This window comes from Phyllosticta citriasiana (genome assembly GCF_038021145.1).
Source record: "Phyllosticta citriasiana strain CBS 120426 chromosome Unknown IWZ02scaffold_14, whole genome shotgun sequence".
Classification (NCBI taxonomy): domain Eukaryota; kingdom Fungi; phylum Ascomycota; class Dothideomycetes; order Botryosphaeriales; family Phyllostictaceae; genus Phyllosticta; species Phyllosticta citriasiana.
Window position 1 is genome coordinate 120,780 of NW_027117291.1, and position 24,800 is coordinate 145,579.

Below are 24,800 nucleotides of genomic sequence, written 5' to 3' on the forward strand. Positions count from 1 at the left end.
TTGCTTCATAACCACTCCATCCATCTCCACTCAATACGTCGAAACGCTCTTGTACGCCGTCGCGCTGCCATTGCCATTGTTGCGCGGCGTGCCCTGCGGTCCCGGGGAGCTGGCGTAGTCTGCCCTGCGCCGCGGCGTGCCCGCACCACCGAGGTCGCCGCCTCCCAGGCGTTTGAGGCGGTTGGTGCGCCATCCTTCATACCACCTCTCGCGGGCAGCTTCGCGAAGCTCGCCGCGCCATTCGGAAAAGACGCTCTCCTTGAGCCGCAAAAAGTCGCAGTGCGTGTTGTTGTTTGGGTCGGCAAAGCCCCAGGGAAAGCGCCGACCAACGACTTCGGGCTCGTACATGTCGGGGGAGATGACGGACAGCGGCAGGTAGGGAATCTCGTCGTCTTGCGGCGCCACGGCCGGGAGATGGGCTGACAGGCTGCGGCCTTGCTTGACGGCCTTGGAGACGACGGGCGACTGTGGGGGCGGCGAAGATGCCGACGTCGACGAGCGCTGCGAATCGGAATCGGAGCGGTCGACGAGCTTGTTCATCATGTCCGACTGGTCGACATCGTCGTCCGACTGGGCGTATCCAGTACTCGTGTCATCATCAAGGCCCGGGTCGAGGTCCGACTCGTCGTCGAGATCCAGCGCCTCGAGCAGGTCGAGCTTTGCCTTCTTCAAACTGTCCCACACGGATCGCTTCAGGTACGCCATGTGGGCCGTGGTGATGCTGTCGGCCTTGCTGACGACAGGGATGACGATGGTCTTTCCCTGCAGGCCGCGCAGAACCTGCAGATCGAGATCCTCGTCGAGCGAGCCAACCAGATTCGGGCGGACGGCGTACTTGTCGACGAAGCTGCCCGGGGTTCCGCGGGCGTGTGCAATGTTGGTGTCGAGGCGGGCCGGGTCGAGCAGCAAAAAGACGCAGTGGATGTGCGTGTCGCGGAAGCCGGCCGAGCGCACCACCTTTTGCTCCTCGGCAAATGTCTCGTCAAACTTGCTCTCGATGAACGACGTCATTTCGCGCAGCTGCAGGTCGACGACGCTGCGCTCCAGACCCTGCGAGTCCCACAGCGTCAGGCCGACGCGCTCGCCGTCAATTTCGGTTTCCAGATATTGTGAGGTAAAGGGCGAGTTGGGGTCATGCTGGCGAGGCGGCGGCGAGCCAATGGCGTGCTTGGGCTTGGGGAGGGCGAGCGACGTCTTGAGGAAGTTGACAAACGACGTCTTGCCGCAGCCGCTGGCGCCAATGACGAGGACGCTGGGGGGGAATTAGCAGTTGAAGAAGCGATTGCGAGGGAAAGCTCACTTGAAGGCGGTTGGGTCCTTGCGCCTGCGAACGCGACGAGGGCTGTTGACGGCGGGGCTGGCAATGCTGCTGGCGTAGCTGGAGCGGCCACGGTGGGCCATGCTTTCAGAGCGCTGAGCGGGGTCGTAGGGCGAGGAGGAATGAATGTAGTTCTGGGTAGCGGACGAGGGGCTCTGAGGAATGGGAGGAGGGACGGCGACGGGAGAGGCCGAAGGATTTCTGCGGTCCATCAAGGGCCTACTAAAGGACGTGGCTTTGTGCGAGACGTAGTGGTAAGAGTCGGGGCGCAGGTTGTTACTGTTGTCGGGGGGGGATCCGCCAAAGGTGCCAAAGGTGGTGTCGACGGCGGTGGTGGTCGAGGGCATGGTCATTTCTGGCAGCTGCGGCGGTCGCTTGGCCAACGCCTCTTGCTCGCGCTGCTGGCGCAGCAGCTCTTCCTTGGCCTGTTGCTTCTGTTGCCTCTTGCCCATTTTGGCGCCGTCGGTAGACTTTTGGCGGCGCAGGAAGGAAAAGCTCGAGTGCCGGGACAGGTCGGCGGCAGGAGGAGGAGGAGGAGCAGCAGCAGCAGTAGTAGCAGCAGTGGCAGTAGGAATCATGGTGTCGCCGGCGGCGGGCGGGTTCGGCTTGGCCATGGCAACGGGCCGCAAGGTAGGTCAGGCAGGAGGGGAGATGGAGTGTGTCGAAAAGAGTGCCGGTGGCTGGGTCGACGACGGTAGTGAGGCAGAGGAGAGAAACGGAGGAGAGGGTTCAGGTAGGTATTGTGCCGCAGTCAGCCAGCCAGTGCAGCCAGTCAGTACAGTGCAGTGCAGCCAACCACTAGGCCCGTGGTCCGGGATATATTAAAGTACCTGTGGGGGGGTGCGGAGGGGCATGGATCTGGGCTGTCGCCTGCAAAATCCCGGTTCGGCGACGGTTGACAGACAAGTGAACGACATGAGTACTTACATGTAGGCACGAGCAGGAAGAATCTGGTCAAACATTTGCTGCCCTGCCCTGCCCTGCCCTGACCTGACCTGACCTGACCTGACCACCTGCCCTGAGCGCGTCGTCCCGTCGGCCGTCACGTCTCGTTCGCTTGACTCGACTCGACGGTGACGCTGCCGCATGGGCGAGGGCTATCCGGCGTCGTCATTTGCTGCGCGACCAATCAGGGCGCCGTCGAGGGTTGATTGGGGGGGGGGGGGGGGGGGGGGGGGGGGGGGGTCCCGTCCTGTCCCAGGTCCTGCTGCTGTCTTTTGCCAATGAATGTCTCGTCGCATCCATTTGCTCTCGGCCTTCGATCGACTGTCGCATTGGTTGATTCGATCCATTGGATTCTTTGCATACTTATCTACTGCGATGCACCTTCGCGATAATACTTACATCTTGCAGCGCAGCAATGGTCGGTTGTCGCATCTCGCATGTCGCAGCAGAGGAGACATGGACCTGGCAACCAAACCTAAGCACCAGCCATCGGCGTAGCATCCGACCGACCGACCGACATGACCCTTGCGGCAAATTCCCCGCGTTAGGTACCTTGGCTCCACCCACCCACTCACTGCGCTAAGCCCCTCTGCTCTCTGCTCTCTGCTCTCTGCTCTCTGCACCGCCATCATCTCCATCTCCATCTACATCTCCATCTCCACACCCAAACCTCCACGTGCGAGTCAGCCATCATGCATCTCCATCCACCCATCAACCCATCCACCTACCCACCCCTGCCCACAGCCAACCGACAAAAAACCTGCGCCCGCCCCACACGAAAAACCTTGTTTACCCCGGTCTCACACGTCCTGTTTGGCATTAGATGGAACCCTGCCACTCACTGCGCCTTCCTTCCTCCGCTCTGCGATTGACTTGCTGCTTCTCCCTGTCTCCCAGCTGCCTCCCTGCCCTGTTTCATATGTATCTACCCACCCTCACTCACACACACACTCACTCACTCACTCAAGCCGTTCCCATCATTTCTATTTTTTCACTGTGATGTTATTGGATGTCGGTTACTGCGCTGCACCATGCCATGCCATGTCCGCCTGCCGATTCGATACTGTAAGTGAGGCTAGAGAGCGCCATGGTTGTTTCTCAACAGACAGCAAAGAAGAAGAAGAAGAAGAAGAAGAAAAAAGGGAAAAAAAAAAAAAAGAAAAGAAAAGAAAGAAAGCAAATCAAACTTTGCCTCAACCTCAACCTCAACCTCAATTCCGAGAACCAGGACCGGTTGCCTATCCGGCAAATTAACTCTCCACCACGGCAGTGCGCAGTCTCTCTGACCACGACCAATCCATTCCTAAGCAACAAAGTGACCTTGACGGGTACGTGGATCTACTGTGCAAACAGAGGAGAGAGAGAAGATGAGTAGGTTTGTGGATTCTTGCACGCCTCCTCTTCGTCATCATTGTCGTCATCGTCGTCGTCGTCGAGTCGTGTTTGTGGTGGTGGTGGTGGTGGTGGTGGTGGTGGTGGTTGTCAAAGGAACCGCCCGTCCGCCCGCCCGCCCGCACTTCCCGCATAAAAGCAATAACACAAAACCTTCCGCACGCCCGGTTCTGCCGGGCGGCATTGCCCCTCCCATCTGTTGCTTCTCTCGCCTCGCCTCGCCTCGCCTCGCCCCGCCTCTCCTCGTGTCGCCTGGCCTAAGTATTAAGTGCGACGGGAGAGCCTCATTTTGCCTTTGTCCTTTTCTCATCTTTGTTTGTTTTGGCAACGCTGGTGTTGATGTTTCTTGTGGTCGAAACTTTGTTTCTTCGCCTCCTTACTTGCTTGCTCGCGTGCCAACAACAGTGACGACAAGAAAATATCCTCTCGCTTCTCTGTCCTTCAAAAATCATCACCTCCATCATCCAACCAAGCCAAATCAATCCGACGCCACCCTTCTACTCCAAACTCTGCCCAAAATTCCTCACTCCCTCCTCCCCTCCCCCTCCAACGCCTTATACCGCTCCCTCGCCAAATGCGCCAACCGCTCCTGATGCCCCTGATTCGCCACCTCATGCGCGAGCCCCAGCTTGCCCCCCACCGCGCCCAATCCGACCCCCTCGGCATACTTGGCTACCTCGATCGGCGCCGTGATGCCCGTCCCACTTACTCCGAGGCCTTCGCCTTCTCTGTACCCCGCCTTCTCAAGCAGTTTGGCGCCCAGACTCTTAGTGACTGGCGGTGGTGATGACGGAGAGGTGCGTCGGTTCGCCGGAGGACTGGAGGTTTTGGCGATGGCCGTGCCGGCCATGCGGCTCTGCTGCTGGCGGCGCAGGCGGGCGCGATCGATCGGCTTGTTCGCTACGGCATTTGAGGTGGGCATGACCGTGTCTGGTTTTTTTTCCTTGAGTTTCTTCCAACCCGCCGCAATCTTGTCCGCGTCTGCCGAGTTCTTCTTGTGCAGCTCCGACGTGTCGACGTGCGCTTTAAGCGTGTTGGGCTTGAGATTGCGCATGCAGAGGTAGCAGGCGTTGTTTTCCCAATCGACTAGCGGCGAGATGGGCAGTGTTTCTGGTTGCTCGGGGGCTTCTTCGCTCGAACGCGCGTCTGGCTTTTCGCGGTGGCCTAGCTGGACTTGAGCCTTGTTCCATGCCGTGAATGCTGCCAGTTTGATTTTTGGTGCCTGCCCACCGTCAGTCTACCACTTCGAGGCGGCTGAACTCATCACATACTTTTGATGCCTTGCTGGCGCCGCTGTCTTCTGCCTTCCTCTTCTTCTCCTTTCTGTCGTCATCCTTCTTTTCAACGGCCTCGACCGCCTTTGGCTCGTCCGGAGGGCTCTCCGACACTATCACCTCGCTGGCATACAAGTGCGGTAGCCGATACTGGAGACGCATGTCGCCTTCGCCGGATTTGGCGTGAGTAAAGTCTTCCCGCATGTTGGCAGCCGCCGGCATAAAAATACCAAGATGAGCAAAGGTCACCTCGACGTCTTCTGGGAAGATTCCGCTCTCGTGGGTAAATTTTTCAAATGCACTCACGGCATCCTGGGGCTGTGAGCGTGTGCTTTTCATGCAGAATGATATCTCCTACCTCTTTGCTGTGGTACTCTGCAAATCCAAATCCGCAGCTGTATCCCGTCATTTTGTCGCGGACTAGAAAGATCCGCTTCAGACTGCCATGCTTGGCACCGGCATTCCTAGGAATGGATGTAGATTTGAGACCAGTCGAACGCAGACCAGTTGACGGTTGCGGGTCTTTTGCCTCCTTGGCGTCTTCCTTCTTGTAAAGTTTCGAAACAAGTTGGAAAAAGCCCTCCTCATCGACTTGCTCGCCAAGCTTCTTGATCAAGAGGAATTGGGTGGCGGAGCCATCTGGCGTGGAGTCTCCATTTGCTTGTGGGCCATGAGTCCTAATGACCTGGTACGGCGTGGTTGATCTCGATTCATAATTCGACTGGCGAGCTGACGAGTGTCCCCGGGACGCACCATCGTAGTCTAAAGAAGGCGAGTTGCTGCGGCCATGCCGGCGGTGATCTTCAGAGACCAAGTAAATTAGCCCATTTTGCGTCCTGACATCTCATATCAGCCAACATGATGCTATGAAGGTACCCGAGTATTGTTCGTAAGAGTCCTGAGATCCGCGTCGGTCTTTGCAGTATCCTCCGCGACTGCTGCCGTGTCGAGGGGAGCTGGAGCGCGAGTATGACCTCCGCCGGCGTTCTTCTCCGCGATAGGAGTGCTCGGTGAATTGGTTGTGATAGTAATCATAGCCTTGGTTGTGTCTGTACGAGTCGCGGTCCCGGTAATCCTCCCGGATCTGATTTTCGATGCGGCGGCGGCCGTCGTGGTCGGGAGAAGGGCGGTGATGGGCATAGTCGGGTCGCGGACCGTCTTCGTAGTCTAGACGGTCATGTCTGATGGGGCGCTCGTCGGGGCGAGAGTAGTCTGCTTCATGGTAGTTTTCTGGCCTGCGATAAGGTCGACTGCGGTCAAAGTCGCGCGGCATGAAGGTTGGAGGCGATGGTGAAGCGGACAAGCCGGGAGGTAGAATGACGCGAGTGAGGATGTTTGTAGAGCGCTGATGTTAAGGAATGAGGTGTGAGTGCGAGGCTGAGATGCGGCAAAGTCAGCGAGGTCAGGTTCATGAAAGAGATGTTGATCGGTCGCGTCTGACGTGAACCGAGCACAGGGATCGCCGTCACCCCGCAATCCATGCCTGCACGTGACACGCACGACGCTCTTGGCAACTTTTCAAAACTGACCCAAGCCACCTCTGAACGAAATCCCAATTTCCAAAAATTAATTCTGTGCGTTTTCTTGCCACCACATCCAAGGTCTTCAGCTTCACACCATCCATCGACTCATCCACCAAATGGCACGGTCAGCCGCCGCAACCTTCGGCACAGCTTCGGTTCTTCTTTCTCCCATTTGGAGACCTGAGCGCAGCTTCGTACCAACGAATTGTTTGGAGTCTTAATAGAAAAATGGCAGTCGACGATGGACCTTCAGCCGATCTTTTGTCGCCTTTCAAATTCCATGCGGATCGGTCAAAAGCAGCACACATGAAGCACCATGACCTCTGATTGCGCGTCAACGTTGGACAGCTCTGCAGCAATGTGCGACCAATTTTCATCTCTCCAATAATCGCTTCGTAAGAGAGAAAAATCTCCGAGTGGTACATGGTGCGGCGAAGCGGCGCTGTCCGTACCAATCCCCGAAATCCGTGGCGTTGCATACCCGAGTCCAAAGGCACAAGCTCAGCTCCCGAGTGCCACCGCGGCCAAAGATTCGTCGAGATTGCAACTCGATAAAATAGCTGCAGTAGTACTTTGCTCGATAGCACACTTCGCTGTCTGAATGGCGAAAACAAGAGCTCCCGAGTGCCGAAAAAAATCCTCGGACATGGGGACCCGAGCAGTCTGGCACGCGGCTACCGCCCAGCATCAACCGCTCCCGCAGGAGTCAGATTACTACAACGCTAGCTCAGCAAGCCACCATGGCCAGTAGAAAGCGTCCATACATATATGCGACGAGGCAGCTTTGGCAGGATTCTCTGGAACGTTAATTTTTCTTCTCGCTGCCGCCTCAGGAAGGTTGGTGCTGGCTTTTTGATACTTTCACGAGTCGACGTCGTCATGGTGAAGCTTTATACCTTGCACGAGCTGGACCAGACAGAGGGTACGGTCCAGCTACAGCAAAGTAAGTAGTCTGTAGACCTCCACGAACGAAAGCTGACCATAAAAGCGTCGACCGACACCAAAGATACGGAGCTCACACTGTTTCCTCGACCTTCCAAAATTGACCCCAATGATCCGCTCCGGTGGTCTCAGGTCCAAAAGCATGTGTGCTTCTTTGCGGTGTGCTCCTTTACATTCTTTACGAACTATGCGTCAGTCTTTATTCCCGCCGTAGGTGAACATTCGTTGACTCTGCTTCAGAATCGGAGGCCTGGCACCTGCCTTTGCCTTGCTCGGCAAAGAATTCGGAAAGTCGATGAACGAGACGAGCGATCTCCTCAAGTGGCCCGTCCTTGTCTTGGGCGTTTTTGTGAGTCGGCCTGGAGCTTGATATTGCTCTCGCTGACTTTGAGCCAGAATTTCTTTTGGGTTCCTCTTGCAAATTACTTCGGCAAGCGACCAGTCTTTGTGTTTGCTTCTTTGCTTCTCTGTGTGGCCTACATATGGGGAGCATTTGCACAAAGCTTCAAGAGCTTGCTTTGGTCAAACATTGTTGCTGCCTTTGCCGGCTCGACGACCGAGGCGCTCGGCGCTGCCATTGTCAATGTAAGTCTCTTTGCCTTTCCTAAAAAAACTAAACTAACCATTCAGGACCTCTACTTCCTCCATGAGCGTAGCTCCAAAATGTCCATCTACATGGCCAGCATCTCGGGAGGCAACACCATCGGACCACTCATCTGCGGCTTCATTGCCGAGACCATTGGCTGGCGGTGGCACAAGGGAATCGCCGCCATAGCAGTCGGCATTAATTTCCTTCTCGTCGTCTTCTTCGTTCCCGAGACATCCTACGACCGCGACGGACCCGGCACGCTCAGCCCCAGCTTGTCCACCGAAAAGGAGATTGTCAAGGAAGACGTCCTCACTGCGACCGTTTCGCGCAAGACAGCGATCAGAGCCTCGCAACCGCCAATGAACTTGCCCGAACAGATCCCGAAGAATACGTACCGCCAATCGATCAAGCTCTTTTCTGCGCCCCGGCCTCAAGCCAGCTTGCTGCATCTCTTTGTGCGACCCTTCCCGCTGTCCGCATACCCTGCCATCATCTATGCATTCCTTGCCTACGCCGTATCCCTCGCCCTCACCGTCGCCATCAACATCCTCTCCTCCTACGTCCTCTCCGCCGCGCCCTACTCCTTCTCCCCAGCGCTAATCGGCCTCGTCAACGTCCCCGGACTGCTCGGCAACCTCGTCGGCGCCTTTGTTGGCGGCTGGTGCGTGGACCGTTACAGCGCGTGGCGCACCAAACGCGCGGGCGGCGTGTTTCGCCCCGAGACGCGACTACCGCTGCTCGTCGTTCCCGCTCTGCTGGTGCCCGTCGGCTGTCTGCTATGGGGTTACGGCGTCGAGCGCGCGTGGCACTGGATCGCGCTGTTTTGGGGCTACGGCTTGATTTCCGTCGGCTTGACGGCTGCTACCGCGCCGACCATGGCGTATGTTTCCGAGTGCTACTTCCCGGTGCAGATGGACGCTTTATTGTTGGTCAATGGTAAGCCTCTTCTTTCCCATCTTTCATCGGTGTACGTGTGGATGCTGACGGCAGGGCTAGGCTTTAAAAACATCGTCGCGTTTGGCTTCCTGTACGGCGTCGTGCCGTGGGTCGACAACATGGGCTACATCGACTGTTTCGGCACTCAAGCTGGCATCTACGTCGCCTTCCTGCTGCTGGGCGTGCCGCTCTACTTTTACGGCGAGCGCATCCGCCACGCGACGGCCAAGTGGCGCATCATTTTGTAATCCTGTCACTGCCGATGATCAAATCAAATAGCAACGTCATTAGACGAACGAAGCAGTTGCACTCATGCGCGTCATGTTGATTTGGAAAGACGCGAATCTGAAATGCTGGCAAGTGCGTTGGTGCTGGACTTTCTCGGGTCGAGACCGCGTGTGGCCGCTCATGGCATTGACGTTGGCACGTGTCAGTCGAAATCCGCATTGTCGACGGCCGTCGGCGCCGTAAAAAATGCCATCTTTCCTTCCGTCATGCGCTCCATATCGAAAGGTGCCAGGATTCGTGTCCCGAGAACGAAACCCGAGAACCGGTGTGGGTGCCGAAAGTGCTTAGGTTGCCGTGCTGTACGTCGTCCTTTGCACAGCACAACCTCCGATCAGACAGACACGGCAACATTACGTCTTTGATCCATGCACCTGTCCAACAGCGACACTTCCCCATTCCATCCTACACAACGATCCCAATACCATCCCCTGCCCAGGCACTGCACAGGCAAGTAAACATGATCACCCGCCCACTTCCACGTCCCCACCAATCAATCAATCACCGCCCACACATCGCCAACGTCGTACATCGCAAGCCGCGGCGCAGAGCGCGCAAGTGACATGCGAGAGCCGCTTTGCTTGGGAGCGAGCGAGCGAGATCAGAGGATGCGCGACAGGGATGCAGCGGGGGCGTGATAAACAGGAGTAGGGAAGGGGGTTAGATCGCATCAGGGGGAGGTGTAGCTTTCAGGGGTTGCGTTCGCGTAGCTCAGTCCTGCGATGGTCTGCGCCATTATGACGTTCTTTGTCTCCACAGCTCAACATTTGAATTCAGAAGTTGTGTTTTACAGCTGGTGGTCAGATAGCTGTACGATCCCTAGGTATCCATCCTTGACCAGATGAACCAAAAATGCAATGTAAATCTAGATAAGCGAGAGCCTTGTGGGCGGCACCGTGTGTTGTATTGTGGCTTTGATCTTCGTGCAGATTCGGGACCGATTGGGTAAAGGGACTGACAACTTCCAACGTAGTAGGCTGCGGCATGGAGCAAGGCCGAAGTGTTCTGGGGCGGATATGCTGGATGCGTGAAGGGCGATTGGAGGAGCGAGATACCGCAGTAAGATTGAACGTCGTGGTCTGCGGCGTTGGTCTAGAGCTGGCGGCAACGTGGACTCATGCACCTATCAAGCACGCGAGAAAGTTACTTCGGACGTAGTGGATTGCGGCGTTGGTCAGGGGTTGGCGGCAACGTAGGCTAATGCACCTATCAAGGACGCAAATAAGTAACTTCGGACGTAGTGGACTGCGGCGTGGACACGACTTGGTTTTTTTTTTTTTTTTCCCCGGGGGACGGACAGACTGCATTCCTGCCGTGTGATTGGAGTTTCGAGGACAAGTTCAAACTTCGCAGTGGACAGAGTTGGTCAGGGGGTTACCGCCAGCTGGGACTCATGTACCAATCAAGCACCTAGATAAGCAACTTCGAACGTAGTGAATTGCGGCGTGGGACAAGGCTGATGGTTCATGCAACAGAGTCGGCAGACGTCCGAAATGTGATTGGAGGGCCCAGAGACGGCGGTAAAATCGAACGTCGTGGTCCACTGCCCTGGGACGGCAACATGGATGCTGGGACCAATAGGACACTTCAGATGGCATCTTCGGACGTAGTGAAGTGCGGCGTTGGTTGTGATCTGCGGCGAAGTACGAGGCTGGATCGTAAGAGTCGTGCATATGCCGCCCACAAGTGAGAGCTGACGGATCCCCTTGAATACACTGATAGAATGGGACTTGGAAAACGTTATGGATCATCTTTCAGCCTGTTCGGATGCTTCTAGTCCGCTTGCTCGCCCGCATTTCGCTCTGTGTGTTACGACTTCTGTCACAAGCCTCGGTTGGTATCTGAAATCTCGGCTGGAACCGTTTGCAGTCGCTTGGCTGATTAGGGAGGTAATGGCGCAGCTTTGAACGTAGTGAAGAGCGGCGTTGGTCTTGTCTCGACGATTCGGGGCCGCCAAACGATGATCTGCCGTTGCACCGTCCAATGAGCCTCATATTTGAGTATCGTCGAACGTAGCAGGATGCGGCGTAGCCATGTCCTGACAGTGCTGCGGATATGAGGGATCGGGAACCTTGACGGAAGGCAAGCCTTGTTGAAAGAGACAGGGGGAAGTTGAGGATGAGACCAGTAAGAGGGTGAAGAAAACAACATCGGACGTCTTTGTGTGCGGCGTCAATTGTCTCAGTAGCAGGGTGATCCATGTGCAAACCAATGGATGAGCATGAAGAGGCAGGGAGTGGATAACTTTGAACGCAGGAGAGAGCGGCGCAGGTCGGAGTCGACGAATTAGGACACGAAAAGCGAGAGAAACAACGTACGGACTACGGCACAGAATTTCGCACCAACCACGTGTAACAAAAAGCAACTTTGAACGTCTATGTGTGCGGCGTCAACTGTTCCGATAGCAAGGCAGTCCATGTGCAAGTGGATTGATTGGCAGGAAGAAGCAGGGAATCGGACAACTTCATACGTAGCGGAGTGCGGCGTAGGGCGTGGTCTGCAAGAATCAGGATATGAGAAGCGAGTAAGCATCAAATACGACCACCAGCATACGCCACAGTCTTTCAGACCAATCACAGCTGTGAGGAAATGACGTCGAACGTCGAGGTGTGCGGCGTCAACGGAGGGGGCTGGCGGAGTGGCATGGCAGTAGCTTGCTGAGCCAATCAGCCGACATGTGTGGAGAAACTTCAAACGTAGAGCAGCAAGGCGTAGGGCGCGGTCCGAGAAAATCGGGGCATTGGAAGCGAAGTGTCCCAGAATGGATGAACAGGATAAGCGAGGTGTCTCTGGGCCTATTAGAAGTGTCAGTCAACAACATCGAACGCCGTAGAGTGAGGCGCCAACTGAGGGGGCTCTATTGGAGGACCGACTTCGGTGGAACCAATCAAGGAGTTGAATGGACAACTTTGAACATAGCAGAGCGCGGCGTAGGGCCGATTCTGCAGCCGAGAGAACATGAGAGACTATGAATAGTAATGTTGAGGACTGTTCAGCCAATTACTGATGCGAATAGACAACTTCGAACGTCGTGGAGTGCGGCGTCAGGCAAAACCCATGAATGGGCAGCTAACTTGCAGGTTTTGACAGGGGGAAGAGGCTGCCTTCGCTAAAGGTGCATGTAGATGCGGAGCGTTGAGCGCCCTTCCGTGCGGCGTAACGCTCGGGAAAGAAAAATGACAGGCTGGCCATGTAAGCTGCGATGTGGCGTGCTCCTAGAAGCCAATCGGCGGCGTCGAAAACAACTTTGGACGTCTGGCGTTGCGGCGTCGAGTTCGGCCTGAGGTTGTTGAGCTGCAAGAAGTCAGATGCGAGGCTGGGGATGACGACTCGCTCAAGCCAATCACCTGCAATTCTGGCGCGGCGTCAAGCAGCGAAAGTGGGGGCAAGACCTCCATAACTGTGACGGACCACGGGTTCCGGAAGAATCCCATTGGCGAATTGCTAACTTCAAACGTAGAGTGTGCGGCGTTTGGCAGACTCTGCATGAGCGGTAAGAAGATCATCGCCATGGCTGAAGAGGCGGTATTCAGTTTGCGAGTCTGTCGTCCAATGGTGGAATCACTCTCTTGCTGCGCCGCAACAAAGCACGCGCTACCGAGATGAGGCGAAATTGAACGGCACAGGATCAGGCTGGAAAGGAATACGTTCGGCTGATGGAATTATCGATTCCTCACTTGTTTAGAGCAGACGCCCTTCACTGGTAATACTACGGAAATCCGACTGACCTGGCCGGCGCCGAGCTTGACGGAAAGAGACGGCGACCCGAGTAGAAGAGTGACTGGCGAGGCAGAGACGACGGCCACTTTGCATGTTCGTTGCAGTGGGCCCACTCTACGCCGCTCGCCATGCCTACCGAGTGTAACGGGTCAGGGGTCAAGGACTGAGAAGCAGGCTGTGCGACGCAAAAGTGATGGGAAGGCCAGGGTGATTCTCGCAGTCTCCACTGCTCCCACGGCCAGCGCAACTCCCACGCAATCATGGTCCAGCTACTGGGGAGGCAGATAAGACACGTAAAGTGTTCAACGGAAGGGATGAGTTTCGCCCCAACTGACAAGGCCAGAACAGGGGCAGTATCTCTTCCGGTGGTTCACTCATCAACCCCTGTTCAAGTATGTTTTGTCGCTGCGAGGCAGACATGAGCTGGACGAGGCGAACACAGTGGCGCTGATAGAACGAACTGGAAGTCAAAAGATTCTGTCGGATTCAGCCTTGCTCCGTTGCGCCTCTGGCGTCTCCATTATTGATGAACAAGAGTTATGAAGAGGCCGGGCTGTTCCTTGAATTCCACACAGACGCCGGAACGGGTTTTCTGTTCGCCTTTGAGCAATCGGTGTGCGCACCCGCGTGCAATCGAAGTGACGGAAGCGCGCGGTTGCCATTGTGGCTTGCATCGACAAGCCTGGAGTCAAGTTCAGCCTTGGAACGACCACTGCAGAGAAGCGAGAAAAGACAGCAGGCGGAAAATCATCTACCTTTTTCTAGACAAGTCTGACATGCATCCGTGCAGACGCAGTCTGGGTTGATGGAACAAAGCCTCCCGGCAGTGCTTGTTGAGCGCTTGGGAAAACTCGTTGCATGAGCGAGATTATTCCAGTGCAAATGGGAAACTTCCTGTGCAATGAAACGCACTTTCCTGAACAAACGTCCGTATCGAATCCAGAGAAGGCGGCAGTCGCAAAAGACCGACCGGAAGCTACATGATCTCGGTGCTCGACCAGGATCACTTCCATATTCAGCACGCGGCATTGGCTTGCAGCGTCAAACGTCTACGTCGTAGGGCGACGGTCACTCCCTGCCAGACTGATCCACTCGTGCATCACGGACGCGCCCTGGTGGGTCCAGCGTCCTGGGCCGATGATTTCCTCGACCAATTGCTTCGAACCTGAAGAGCATGAGTTGATACATCATAGGAATGATCAGCGAGTCCGATAAACGACAAATATAGCGAGGCGACTGTGCTGTAATCCTTCACTCAATCATTCTAACCTTGCAGCGTAGATCTACAGCTTTTCACTGCCTCATTTTTGCGCTGTGGCGCCGTGGGTCTCCAGAGTCGCAGAGCCCCCTGGTTCAGCGTCTATGTAAATCCAGTAGGAAGAAAAGAAGACGCGATATCGCAAAGCGCGGGTAAATCGCAACATGGGAGCGCTATAAAAAGTCGAAGGAAGAGCCTCAAGCGCGTAAGTAGAGGGGACGGCCTCGCTTGTGACTGGACCAGCACCATGCGGGCTGCGTGACGAGAAGAGGATTTTTGCACGAAAAGGCCAGGTTATGTCTCGGCGGTTGCCAAAATAGTTGACCGACATGCAAAAGCCGCATATGCATGGCTTGATTGGGCTGCGGCGCTTGAAATGTTTAGACGAGAGTGTAAAATATCAAGCTCCTGCATATTTTGGTGGGTCTGCGTCTACACCGCGGAGTAAAGTACTGTTAAGGCAAGAATCGTTTTTCAGCGGTCCGTATAGATCATAAACAATGGGTTCTCTTTAAAAAGCTGGTGTAGAAACGATTCTTGGAGCCTGTTTTTTCTCGGTATATACTCTTGTTCGAGCGAAGTCTCATTGCATTCAAACTTCACAATGGTCAGGGAACCCGGATATGGTCCACTCCATCTTTGGAAGCCAAATGATGAGGACGATATTGTTGCAGAGTGAGTTTCTCAAGCCCCTTAGCTGCTTCTTCGACTCTAATCCTGTATCGAAGCATATGTTTCGTCCACGGATTGGGCGGTCATCGGGAACATACTTGGACCAAAGATGATGAAAAAGGTAAGAGCTTCGACCATTCGCTTCGCGACTTCTATACCTTTTCAAATATCTCATTTACTCAGTCAAATCATGCTGGCCCCGAGACTTTCTGGGCCAAGACATCAACAACGTGAGGACTTTCACCTGGGGCTACGATGCCGAGGTTGTCAAATTCTTCGGTGGAAATAGCGAACTCAATCTGGAAAATCTTGGCGATAGTCTCCTCCAGGGAATTGCCAGGTTTCGAAAAGATACACCGGTAAGGACCACGCTTACCACGGATAGTTTGAATACTTCGCTTACAAATTACAGGAAGACCGGCCTCTGATACTCGTTGGCCATAGCCTTGGTGGCATTGTCATCAAACAGGTCAGAAAATCTTCTTCCTGAAGTTTACCTGTGATACTGATTTGATTCCCCACCAGGCAATCATAAAGTCCAATCGGTACTTCTACAACAGGACACACCCAGACTTGGGGAACATTTTTCCTTGCATCAAAGCTGTGGTCAGCCTGAGTGCACAAACAAGAAGAAATGCCGTCGCTAATGGATTGACGCAGTTGTTCTTTGCTACACCCCACCGGGGTAGTCAATTCGCAAATTATGGCAAAGTCCTTGCAAAAATCACCAAGGTCTCGCTCAGACGCCCAAATACCAGCCTCTTGAAACTTCTCCAGCAAGGCTCGATGTCATTAGATGCGCAAAGACCGGCTTTCAACACTGCAGCTGGGGGCATTCACATCGTTTGCTTTTATGAGACAATTGGCAAATCCTGGGGCTTTCTCGACATGAAGCGGGTACACATTTACACCAACGTCAATTTGGACTGTTCTCGACTAAATTCATACAGATTGTCGATGAAGAGTCTGCGAAAATAGAAGGTCGCGAAGTCAAGGTGATTCCCATCAACGCAGATCATAGCAACATCTGCAAATTTGGCAGCAGGAATGAGGATAACTACAAGACTGCCATCTATGAATTTGAACTTGTCGTTAAGAGCATAAAGAAAGAGAGGGAATTGAGGGCACAGAACATACAGAATCAGCTGAACAACCAGGCTAATGAAGGTTAGTCGCAATGATGTTCACCTTGCACACCTAAACTGCTCCTTCTACTATTTCGGAAAGGTCATGGCAATTCAATGTCAATGAATAGACTCATCTGAATCCCTGACAAGCGAAATGAGTACAATATTCAATCCAAACACGTTTCCACAAAGATGAAGGAGATCTTGATTATACGCTAACTTGACGACTCAGAGCAAACCGAACTCCTCCAGTCTTTAAGTTTTGAGTTCATGAGTGATGTGCAAGCCACCATGAAGCCGCATTGTGGAGGAACATTTGAGTGGCTATTCGAAGATAGCCCCTCAAAAAAGGCCTCTGTGTCATTTGTTGATTGGTTGCACTCTAAGGACTCCATCTTTTGGATCACAGGCAAACCAGCCTCGGGAAAATCAACATTGATGGCATTCATACACCGACACAAAGAACTGGAACGACATCTCGTGGACTGGGTCGGTTCCGGAAAGCTCGTGAAAGCCGTGACTTTCATCCGAAGAACCTCTGGTTCACATCTGGTGCGATTCGGGACTGGCATCTTGCGCGCCTTGCTGGTCCAGATGATATACCAGGAGCGACAGCTTATCAAAGTCATCAAATCTGCCTGGAAGGAGAAGCATCAACACTTGACATTTTCGGAGACGTCCGGTTGGTCACTTGACCAACTGGAGCGAGCATTCAAGAGCTGTTTGCACCACAAGCCTCCTGGCGTGAAGTTGTTTCTTTTTGTGGATGGGCTTGACGAGTTTGAGTCCATGGATGACCAGGACACTCTAAGAAAGGAGAAATCGCACCGAGAGAAAGACAACGACTTGGCGAGGCTTTTGCAGGTGCTACTCGATGCAAAAGATCGCTGCGACGTCAAAATTTGTTTCGCCAGCCGAGAGCTTCGCACCATCGAGCGCAAATTGGGCAGAAACCCTTCCCTGAGGATTCACGAACATACCGAAGACGACATGAAAATTTACACAGATGGATTGCTTGACGAGTCGCGTGGAGCTTGGAAGAGATTTGAGCGACAACATCCTCACCCTCGCGAGGTCATCTCAAGAAGAATCCAAGAAAAAGCAAGCGGAGTGTTCACTTGGGTGTACATCGTAGTCAGCAACATAAACTACGACCTTGAAACGACTCGAACCTTCCACGAAATCGAAAAGAAAGTGGAGGAGTCACCAGGAGAACTTTGCGGCCAAGATGGTCTCTATGCTGAAGCTCTCAAGCATCACGTACCCAAGGCGCACCGCGATAAAGGGCTGCGCATGCTTTACCACGCTCTCGACTTCGTCAGTAGCAATCTTTGGGGCCAGACGCCAAACTGTCCCCTCGATCCGCTCTCTCTTGTGATTGCAGAGGACATCAGTTGGTTCGAGGATGATCTTAAACGATCAGTTCCCACGACGGACCTTTTTCCAATGCTTGCCTCTCAGGAAGAATGCCAGGATCTCTTCAATTTGGGCAAGGCATGGCTGAAAAGTTTTACCGGTTGTCTCTTGGAGCTTCGACAGAACCAAAGAGGTGAAAATGCCGTCGTGTTTGTTCATGAGACTGTTCGAGAGTTTCTTGAGGAGCGAAGAACCATTCACTCTGATCAGATGGCAATTACTGAATCAGGGAAGAGCCTGTTGCACTTAGAAAGCTGTGGAAGAGTTACCATGGCATCTTTTCTGTGGGATTTCCATAATTTTATGGCCAGAGGTCTCGACTTGCACGACTCACGATACACACTGCGGGACGAGAAGCTCTACAATCAGGCTTTGGGGCTAGCGCTTGACTTGGCTGTCTTCATCGACACCCAGCAGATCAATCGACCCTACAACGACCGCAACTCGAAATCCACTGAAGAGCGAATGCTTCTGTTCCTATTCAATGACCCTAGCGGACAGGATTGTTTTTTGGGTCGGATTCAAGCTTCGATCAACACAATCTACCGTTCCCAACCCTACCTTGACTTCTACTTGGAATGTTTCGATGGACTATTCCATCGCAGTATCTTAAAGAAGTCGAAGTCACGGAAGCTTCTTAGGGTTTATCATGATGATGTGGTTTTCCCCCTTGATGTTGGTTTCTGTCACCGAACCGCAGATCCAAATGAACAATGGAAAGGCCAGACAATCTGGCACAGATTTTTGCACCGACAAATAGCTCTTGAGCGATCCAATCGGCCAAAAAGATATCCAAAAGTAGGAGAATGCGTCACTAAATTGGTCTTGATGGGTGCCGACATGCATACCAGGCTAAGAATGACGCCAGAAATGAAAGACCAGTTGAAAAGTCTGGAACGGCCAAACTTTTTTGGGAAAAAATTCTTCAGTTTGGACAGCTTTTGGGGAACCAAACTCGATCGTAGTTGCTCTCCTGCATTCCTCATAGCATGTCTTATCCTTTACCGCCGACTTCAAATGCCAGACTCTCTGGATACTGAAAGTTGGAGAATCCCACGGGCGCAGACAAGATTTCCCCAACTTCATCGATCAGTCCAGAGGAGAAACGAGGAGATCGAATATCTGGCGAAAATGAACCCCACTGAGCACTTCGAGGGCGAGAGCGACAAGGGGCGCAGACAGCTCATCGAGATTCACATCAAGCGTCTCGTCATTCTCTTGTGTCAAGTACATCCAATACCCGACTTGCAACAAGAGGAGGTAGATGAGTTTTCGAGACGCGTGACCGAAAAATTCGAGATCTATCACCATTCACCAGAAAAGACATCACAGTTGACAGCAGAGCTGGTACTTTTTGAGCAAGAGCAGAAGGAGAGACTGAAGAGATTACAAGCAAAAGATCTAGGTCTTAGAAGACGGACACCCCAGAAGGGATTTTGAAAGAAAGGCACGGCGAGATGTTTCTACCTTGGTGAATCGAAGATTTCTCCTTACGGCATACACGCTGCTGTGCAGAGTGGTCCATAATACGATGCGATCGATGGAGACTATCTTGTTTACGGAATGTGATTAATTCATAGGGTTTAATTACATTGCACTGCATTGCACAAGAGGTAATATCTGGTTGATGTAGCAGTACAGGTGATATTTCCATACACCTTAGACATAACACTCCCCTACTGCTTTCCTTATTCATTCACGCTTTGGCCTAAGCAAGTGCGTCCTGCTAAGCGCCCTACTACGTGCCCTATGGCACGTTTTGCCACGCACATAAGTGGAATTCTTCCAGGCGGTGTGAAAATCACTGCGATCAAAAAAGGTAATGCGATGTAATGTAGACTATACACTGCGCAGTGAGATTAAATACCGGACATTGCGCAGAGTAATCATTGCGATGGAAGCCTCATATTACGTTGCATTACATTGCAGACCACCCTGCTGCTGCGTTGCAGTAGCTGCTCAATAACGCCGACCTATCTCAAGTAAACAATTATGAGAAACAATGCCTCATAAGCCTGAGCCATCTCGTTCCCTTGTACCTGCCAAAAGTCAGATGGGCTAGCGATTCATCCCCATGTCTTTGGCGACTGAGAAACGGCGGCCTGAGAGGAGACGAATTTATTAGGAAGCAGACAAAGCCATTAGTCACACAGGTCGGGAATGCGTCGAGGTAGTCTGTACCAACGCGTCGGGGTTTGTTTCAATCTATTTGCAGGCAACTAAAGTGTTAAGCCCTACCCCGCTCTCGAAACTGCTCCTCTACTCAAAGCACTTCAACACCAAAGCAGCTACACCCTCTTCTTCGGACCTCACTTTTACCTGAACCCCAATCTGGCCCGAGTCGACCAGTCTCAAAATCTTCACGGTTGCCGCCACCCAGCTGCCGTATATTGTTTTGCCATACAGCTTCAGTTCATGCTGGTATTTGCTGGACACAATATCTGTACCATCGAGAGGTTGAAGCGAAAGAATATTTGGGATTTGCTCGGCAGCGTCTGGGTTGTGTTAGATATTCTGCTTGAATGCAGAGGGCAGACTGTCTTACCTTGGGTGCTTTTCAGGTCCGGGACAGTCATACTGGCGTCGGCTTCTTCCTGATGAGGTTGTCCCCAAACATTCTTGAAGCTTCCAGCGAATGCCGGCATGAAGAAGTCCGCAGGCGTGAGATAGAATGGGTCAAGTTGGGACTCGTCAGGAGTCCCTGAGTCGTCGGATGATTTCGTATCCAGCAAATCGTATTTAAGCGTGCTCTCAAATGCGACGGCACCCGGTACGTATCTTCCTGCGACATCAGTCTTCCTGAAACTGGCGTACTCGATGCCGGTCTCGTTCTTTTTGAGCTTGTCACTATGAATCGACCACTCGTGTTCAAAGAAGTCGTTTTGTGAGTCAAACTCCACGCGGACATTTTGAAGAGCAGTGTCATCTAGGTCGTGTGTGATGTTGAATTGAAAGACGACATGCTCGTTGAAAAAGTGTTTGACCACTTCGACGACGTATTCCGTTCTGATAATCTCAGTGGCTGGCGAAGATTTGAGGAGTCTGCCATGTTCAACGAATTCTGGAATGGCCTGCATCTCCTGCATGTGCTTCTTCAGAGTTGCGGCGGCAGACGACGCCAATGCATCCGTGCCGCTTGGCTTGTCGGCCTTTGGAGTTAAACGAGGTTTGGTAGGCGTCGTGGCTCCCAAAAGTTTCTTGGTACGAGTCTCGGAACGAGCCTTCTCTCTGCTAACCACAGGAACTATGGAAAGGTCGAAAGGCTCTTGGAAAGCTGTACGATCTTCAGCTGACACATACATGGCCAGTCTATCCTCAAACTCGGCAAGAGAGAACATGGAATCTGCCGCAGGTTAGACACATTCACAAAGGACCGAATTAGTCATACCGTTTCTGATGAGCTCGCGAGACTTGTCATCCTCGTCCTCCATGAGTCTCAGGCTCAAAGCTGCTCGATCTCGAACTTCATCGTCTTCGTCGTCCAAGCTGCGGCTGAGTAGGACATGAACGCTGCGCTTGAGCTCGGGGTCCGTTTGGCCGACTCCAAACTTAGCAAGTGCCGTCACGGCAGCTGCACGGACGAGCGCATTCTCCAGCACCAAGCGATTGTAGATATGGCGGATGAAGATGGTAGGATGCTCTACAGTTGGCCCCTCAGTGCCAACGACGTGTAAGACCCGAATTGTAAGACTCGGATATTCACAGTCCTCGATGAACTCGCAGAGCCGGAGCAAGACGTCCTTCTTGGTTTCCGGAATGGACTTGACAAGGTCAAACATGCCTTCGACCATGGCGCGCTTGAAATCATAGGAGCCTTCGTCCTTAAGATAGTCACCGAGGAATTTGGCCAAGGCAGCCTTCTTGGTGGGGAACTTCAGACAGAGTGCAGTGACTGCCTCAACAATGACGACCTTGAAGTCGTTGCTAGCATTGGTCATGAGGCTCCCTACTTCCTTCATGAGACTGTCAACGTCGGCCTCATCTGCTGTTTTCAATAGCGTGGTTGTTGCGAAACTTCCGATCTCCTTGTTCGAGTTTTTCATCTGTTTCCTGATGCTATCGTTGTGCCGGCGGATAATGTCCGGGTGCGAGCTCGCGACGCTGCACAGAGTTCGCATCGCCGCGAATTTGACGACTTGATGAGAGTTGTTGGCCATCTCGACGAGCTTCTGGACGGCTTGGTCGAGAGATCCGGGGTTGACGTCCTCGATTTGGCAGATCGTTTTGGCGGCCTCGAGCGCCACCATGGAGCGCTTCAAAACAAATGATTCTTTGTCTCCAGTGACTGTTGGATCGTATTCAATAGACTCGAAAGAATCCAGCAATTCGATGAGAAATTCGATAGCCCCCTGTCGGTAGTTGTTCTTGTCGGCCAGCTCAGCTGCGAATCTGGCAAAGAATATCTTGGTCGCAGGTCCTTGTAGTTTCCTAGATTTCTTGAAGCCTCCGTCCCCGGACCTGATGAAATCTTTCGCCAGCATTTCAGACGCAAGACGACCGTGATAGTCGAGTCCGAGCGCGTGGTATTCCGGCCAAGCCCAGGACCCGGAGCTTCTCGGTTGGGTGAATGCTGCCTGAATCTGGCTTTGGAGGGCCCGAAGATGTTGAGCACCCCACGGTAGCGTGTGGTAAAGACTGATGAGTGCAGCAGACTGAACGCTGGAATCGCCGTCAACAATGGCAGGGTCAACGGTTTTCGCAAATGATTGAGCATTGGAGGCCTGCTATTCGTCAATTGCAATTCATTGTACGAGGTAGATTTCCTCACATCATAGAGGCGACACAAAGCTCTGATAGCGTTAGGCCTGAGTATGTTATCAGTGCCCTCGATCCTAGGGCCCCGCCTTCTGTCGGCCTCGAGATTCCTGTTCTCTGCGTCGCCAGCAACCGAATTCGGGAAAAGAGTTCGGAATTCCCCGACATCGAGGTTCTTGACTGCGGATAATTCTTTCACAAGCCAATGGAGGATTTGCCGGAGGCCAGGAGCTTCATGTCGAAAGGTGAACATGGTACCGGTGACCAGCTCCCCGACTTCCGCCTTTTTGAGCTCCTCTCCGCTAAGTAGTAGACGAGCGATATGACCAATGACTTCGCGAGATTGAGGAGCAGAGATATCTTTCTCCCTAATCAATCTTCGAGCTTCACGTTGTCAGCCAGTATTCGCAAAGACTTGACACAATCATGGGTGAACAGAATTACCTTCCCCAAGAATCTTGGCCTTGTCCACGCGCGCAAGCACCTCTATGCTCTGAGGTGCATCCTTTTTGTCGAGTTCCATGGTGCTGCTGGTGGGCGCCAACCGGCGACCTGAGTGTGCGTGGCCTCAGGTATGGGGTATAGGTGTCCTCGCCGATCCGCCCTGAGGCGAAGCTGTGCGACCGGCGTCGACGTAGGCGACGGTTCCTAGACGAAAGTGAGCGACGAGCGACTCGGTGCCGGGCAGCAAATTGTCGCTTGTAGACGTTGGCGCGAACGTGTCGTGTGAAGGGAGTAGGCGTGTTCACCCTGGGGTGTTTGGTGATGGAGCTCTCTGCCGGGCGGTGGCCCATGATCAGGCCCGGCGCACGGGCCATGACAGCGGCAACGACTTTGCGGAGACGTGGAAGCCCCCGACGGAGCTCTAGCTACCACCAGGCACCTACAACTCTTTTGACAACTCCACTTTCTTCCTATTCCAAAGGACAGATTGCTCAAGTGTTCAATCCCTCAATAGCTGTCTTCACCCTGCCGCCGCGATGAATATTCCCGACGTCCCCATCCCCGTAGAAGTCGACCCGAACGAGGATACTGAATGGTGAGTGTCCTCGATTCCAATTCGGGCTGCATGCTGACGCAATTGCAGGAACGACATTCTCCGCAAGCATGGAGTCATTCCAGAAAAGCCCCCGTCACCCACGCCCATGATTGAAGAAGCCCTCGTTGAGGCAAGGAGGTTGGCGCACGAGAACAGACTGGAAGGCAAAGACTTGGACGAGCTGGATGAATTGGAGGACGACGAGGACGAGGACTTTCTTGAGCAATACCGGTTGGTATCACTTATTCACCACCACTAGTCTCTCTGACAGTTGACAGGAGGAAGCGCATGGCGGAGCTATCAACCATTACGAAAGCCTCCGTCTTCAACCAAGTCTACCCGATCCAAAAACCGGACTACTCGCGCGAGGTGACGGAAGCGTCGCAAAAGGCTTGGGTCTTTGTGCTCCTCACGGCTTCAGACTCCAACGTCGAGTCGCGCATCGCAGAAGAGCTGTGGCGGGAGCTTGCGCGAGACTTTGGAGACATCAAGTTTTGCAAGATTCGCGGCAACTTGTGCATTGAGGGATACCCGGACAAGAATTGCCCTACGGTGTTGATATACAAGGGTGGCGATATCAAGAGGCAAATCGTGACGCTGAGGGAACTCAACGGGCCGCGGACGTCGGTAGAGGGTAGGTCGCACATCGTCCGTTTCCATGTCAAACTGACGATTTTGCAGATATCAAGAAGGTCCTTTTGGACCTTGGGGCGCTGCAGCATTCTGACCCACGGTTGAAGCGCAAAGACGAGGATGAAGAGCAACAACCCAAGAAGATTCGCCAATCCCGAAATGACGACGACGAGGATAGCGACTGGGATTGAGTCGGGTATAGGCAACATTAACGCCAAATGCCTACTGCTGGCCGAAGCAGGTCGGCCGTCAATGATCCCCGAGATCTGAAGCTCCTGGATATCAAGGACAAAAGTCCTGAATTCGTCACATTCAAGTACAATCTAGAAGGCAGAATTAGCCAAAGTAAATGGCAAAAGAGACTGGAAACCATCATCCGGGTCAGAAAGAGGCATTGGCGCGGCAAGTCGGGTCGACTCGAGTACCTACGAAAATGCCCAGCCAGCCAGCCTATGACATTGCCACGTGCCAAAGTCCATGTTGAATCCCGAGCTCACACCAAACCTTCAGCTCCAAACTCCCAAGGCTCCAAGAGCGACTCGTGATTCGCCCCCGAAAAAGCCGCTCAGCTTGCTGACACTGAACGACTCCGTCTTTCTCCAGGCTCTTTTCGTTGAATGCGTCGCGCAACGGCTTTGGCGCAATTATCTGCCAGCGACACTCCAAGCTCAACCATTTCTCCACGGTGAATGACGTCCAGCAGACGCGTCCTTCGGCCGACTCTTGCTGACTTGGAACCATAGTGACATCAATACGATGGACTCGTTTGCAATAGAGATGTGCATCGTGGGACGGCTCAATGTATTTTGAAACCTCGATTTGCGGAACGGAACTTCAGATTGTCTGTGGGACAGTTCGTTTCTCCCAATAATTTGGCTGAAGACTGGGGAAGTTACATTCATACTGTCCTTGGATATTGCCAGCTACCAGCGGGCTCAAGTATCTACGCACAACATCGACCACGCCACCAACAATC

At 53.3% G+C, this 24,800-nt stretch overlaps 7 protein-coding genes across 7 annotated transcripts; 3 read left to right on the plus strand and 4 right to left on the minus strand.

Moving 5' to 3' along the window:
• Positions 1 to 30: 30 nt before the first annotated feature.
• IWZ02DRAFT_471617 (uncharacterized protein) lies at positions 31 to 1,932 on the minus strand (the record flags this gene model as incomplete). Its single annotated transcript, XM_066768888.1, has 3 exons — positions 31 to 119; positions 147 to 1,252; positions 1,301 to 1,932. The coding sequence occupies 3 exons, from the start codon at positions 1,930 to 1,932 to the stop codon at positions 31 to 33; spliced, it is 1,827 nt and encodes a 608-aa protein (XP_066619217.1).
• Positions 1,933 to 4,071: 2,139 nt separating this feature from the next.
• On the minus strand, positions 4,072 to 5,555 carry IWZ02DRAFT_76488 (uncharacterized protein). Its single transcript, XM_066771190.1, has 3 exons — positions 5,288 to 5,555; positions 4,927 to 5,241; positions 4,072 to 4,877 (listed from the first exon to the last, which is right to left on the minus strand). Exons 1-3 carry the CDS (start codon positions 5,336 to 5,338, stop codon positions 4,179 to 4,181), a joined length of 1,065 nt encoding a protein of 354 aa, XP_066619218.1. The 5' UTR covers positions 5,339 to 5,555; the 3' UTR covers positions 4,072 to 4,178.
• Positions 5,556 to 7,331: 1,776 nt separating this feature from the next.
• IWZ02DRAFT_493572 (major facilitator superfamily domain-containing protein) lies at positions 7,332 to 9,167 on the plus strand (the record flags this gene model as incomplete). Its single annotated transcript, XM_066769946.1, has 6 exons — positions 7,332 to 7,395; positions 7,441 to 7,585; positions 7,635 to 7,743; positions 7,791 to 7,979; positions 8,025 to 8,919; positions 8,980 to 9,167. The coding sequence occupies 6 exons, from the start codon at positions 7,332 to 7,334 to the stop codon at positions 9,165 to 9,167; spliced, it is 1,590 nt and encodes a 529-aa protein (XP_066619219.1).
• Positions 9,168 to 12,273: 3,106 nt separating this feature from the next.
• Positions 12,274 to 12,716, minus strand: IWZ02DRAFT_493573 (uncharacterized protein; the record flags this gene model as incomplete). Its single annotated transcript, XM_066769947.1, has 2 exons — positions 12,274 to 12,498; positions 12,552 to 12,716. 2 exons carry the CDS (start codon positions 12,714 to 12,716, stop codon positions 12,274 to 12,276), a joined length of 390 nt encoding a protein of 129 aa, XP_066619220.1.
• A 1,693-nt stretch (positions 12,717 to 14,409) lies between these two features.
• Positions 14,410 to 19,106, plus strand: IWZ02DRAFT_76560 (uncharacterized protein). The gene is made up of 7 exons (XM_066771191.1): positions 14,410 to 14,857; positions 14,911 to 14,975; positions 15,038 to 15,213; positions 15,267 to 15,323; positions 15,380 to 15,751; positions 15,805 to 16,021; positions 16,214 to 19,106. The coding sequence occupies exons 1-7, from the start codon at positions 14,787 to 14,789 to the stop codon at positions 18,835 to 18,837; spliced, it is 3,582 nt and encodes a 1,193-aa protein (XP_066619221.1). The 5' UTR covers positions 14,410 to 14,786; the 3' UTR covers positions 18,838 to 19,106.
• A 422-nt stretch (positions 19,107 to 19,528) lies between these two features.
• On the minus strand, positions 19,529 to 22,796 carry IWZ02DRAFT_76745 (adaptin N terminal region-domain-containing protein). The gene is made up of 5 exons (XM_066771192.1): positions 22,597 to 22,796; positions 22,166 to 22,536; positions 20,786 to 22,118; positions 19,943 to 20,740; positions 19,529 to 19,892 (listed from the first exon to the last, which is right to left on the minus strand). Exons 1-5 carry the CDS (start codon positions 22,673 to 22,675, stop codon positions 19,657 to 19,659), a joined length of 2,817 nt encoding a protein of 938 aa, XP_066619222.1. The 5' UTR covers positions 22,676 to 22,796; the 3' UTR covers positions 19,529 to 19,656.
• A 226-nt stretch (positions 22,797 to 23,022) lies between these two features.
• On the plus strand, positions 23,023 to 24,145 carry IWZ02DRAFT_76790 (phosducin family protein). Its single transcript, XM_066771193.1, has 4 exons — positions 23,023 to 23,191; positions 23,240 to 23,422; positions 23,470 to 23,825; positions 23,873 to 24,145. The coding sequence occupies exons 1-4, from the start codon at positions 23,133 to 23,135 to the stop codon at positions 24,013 to 24,015; spliced, it is 741 nt and encodes a 246-aa protein (XP_066619223.1). The 5' UTR covers positions 23,023 to 23,132; the 3' UTR covers positions 24,016 to 24,145.
• Positions 24,146 to 24,800: the final 655 nt, after the last annotated feature.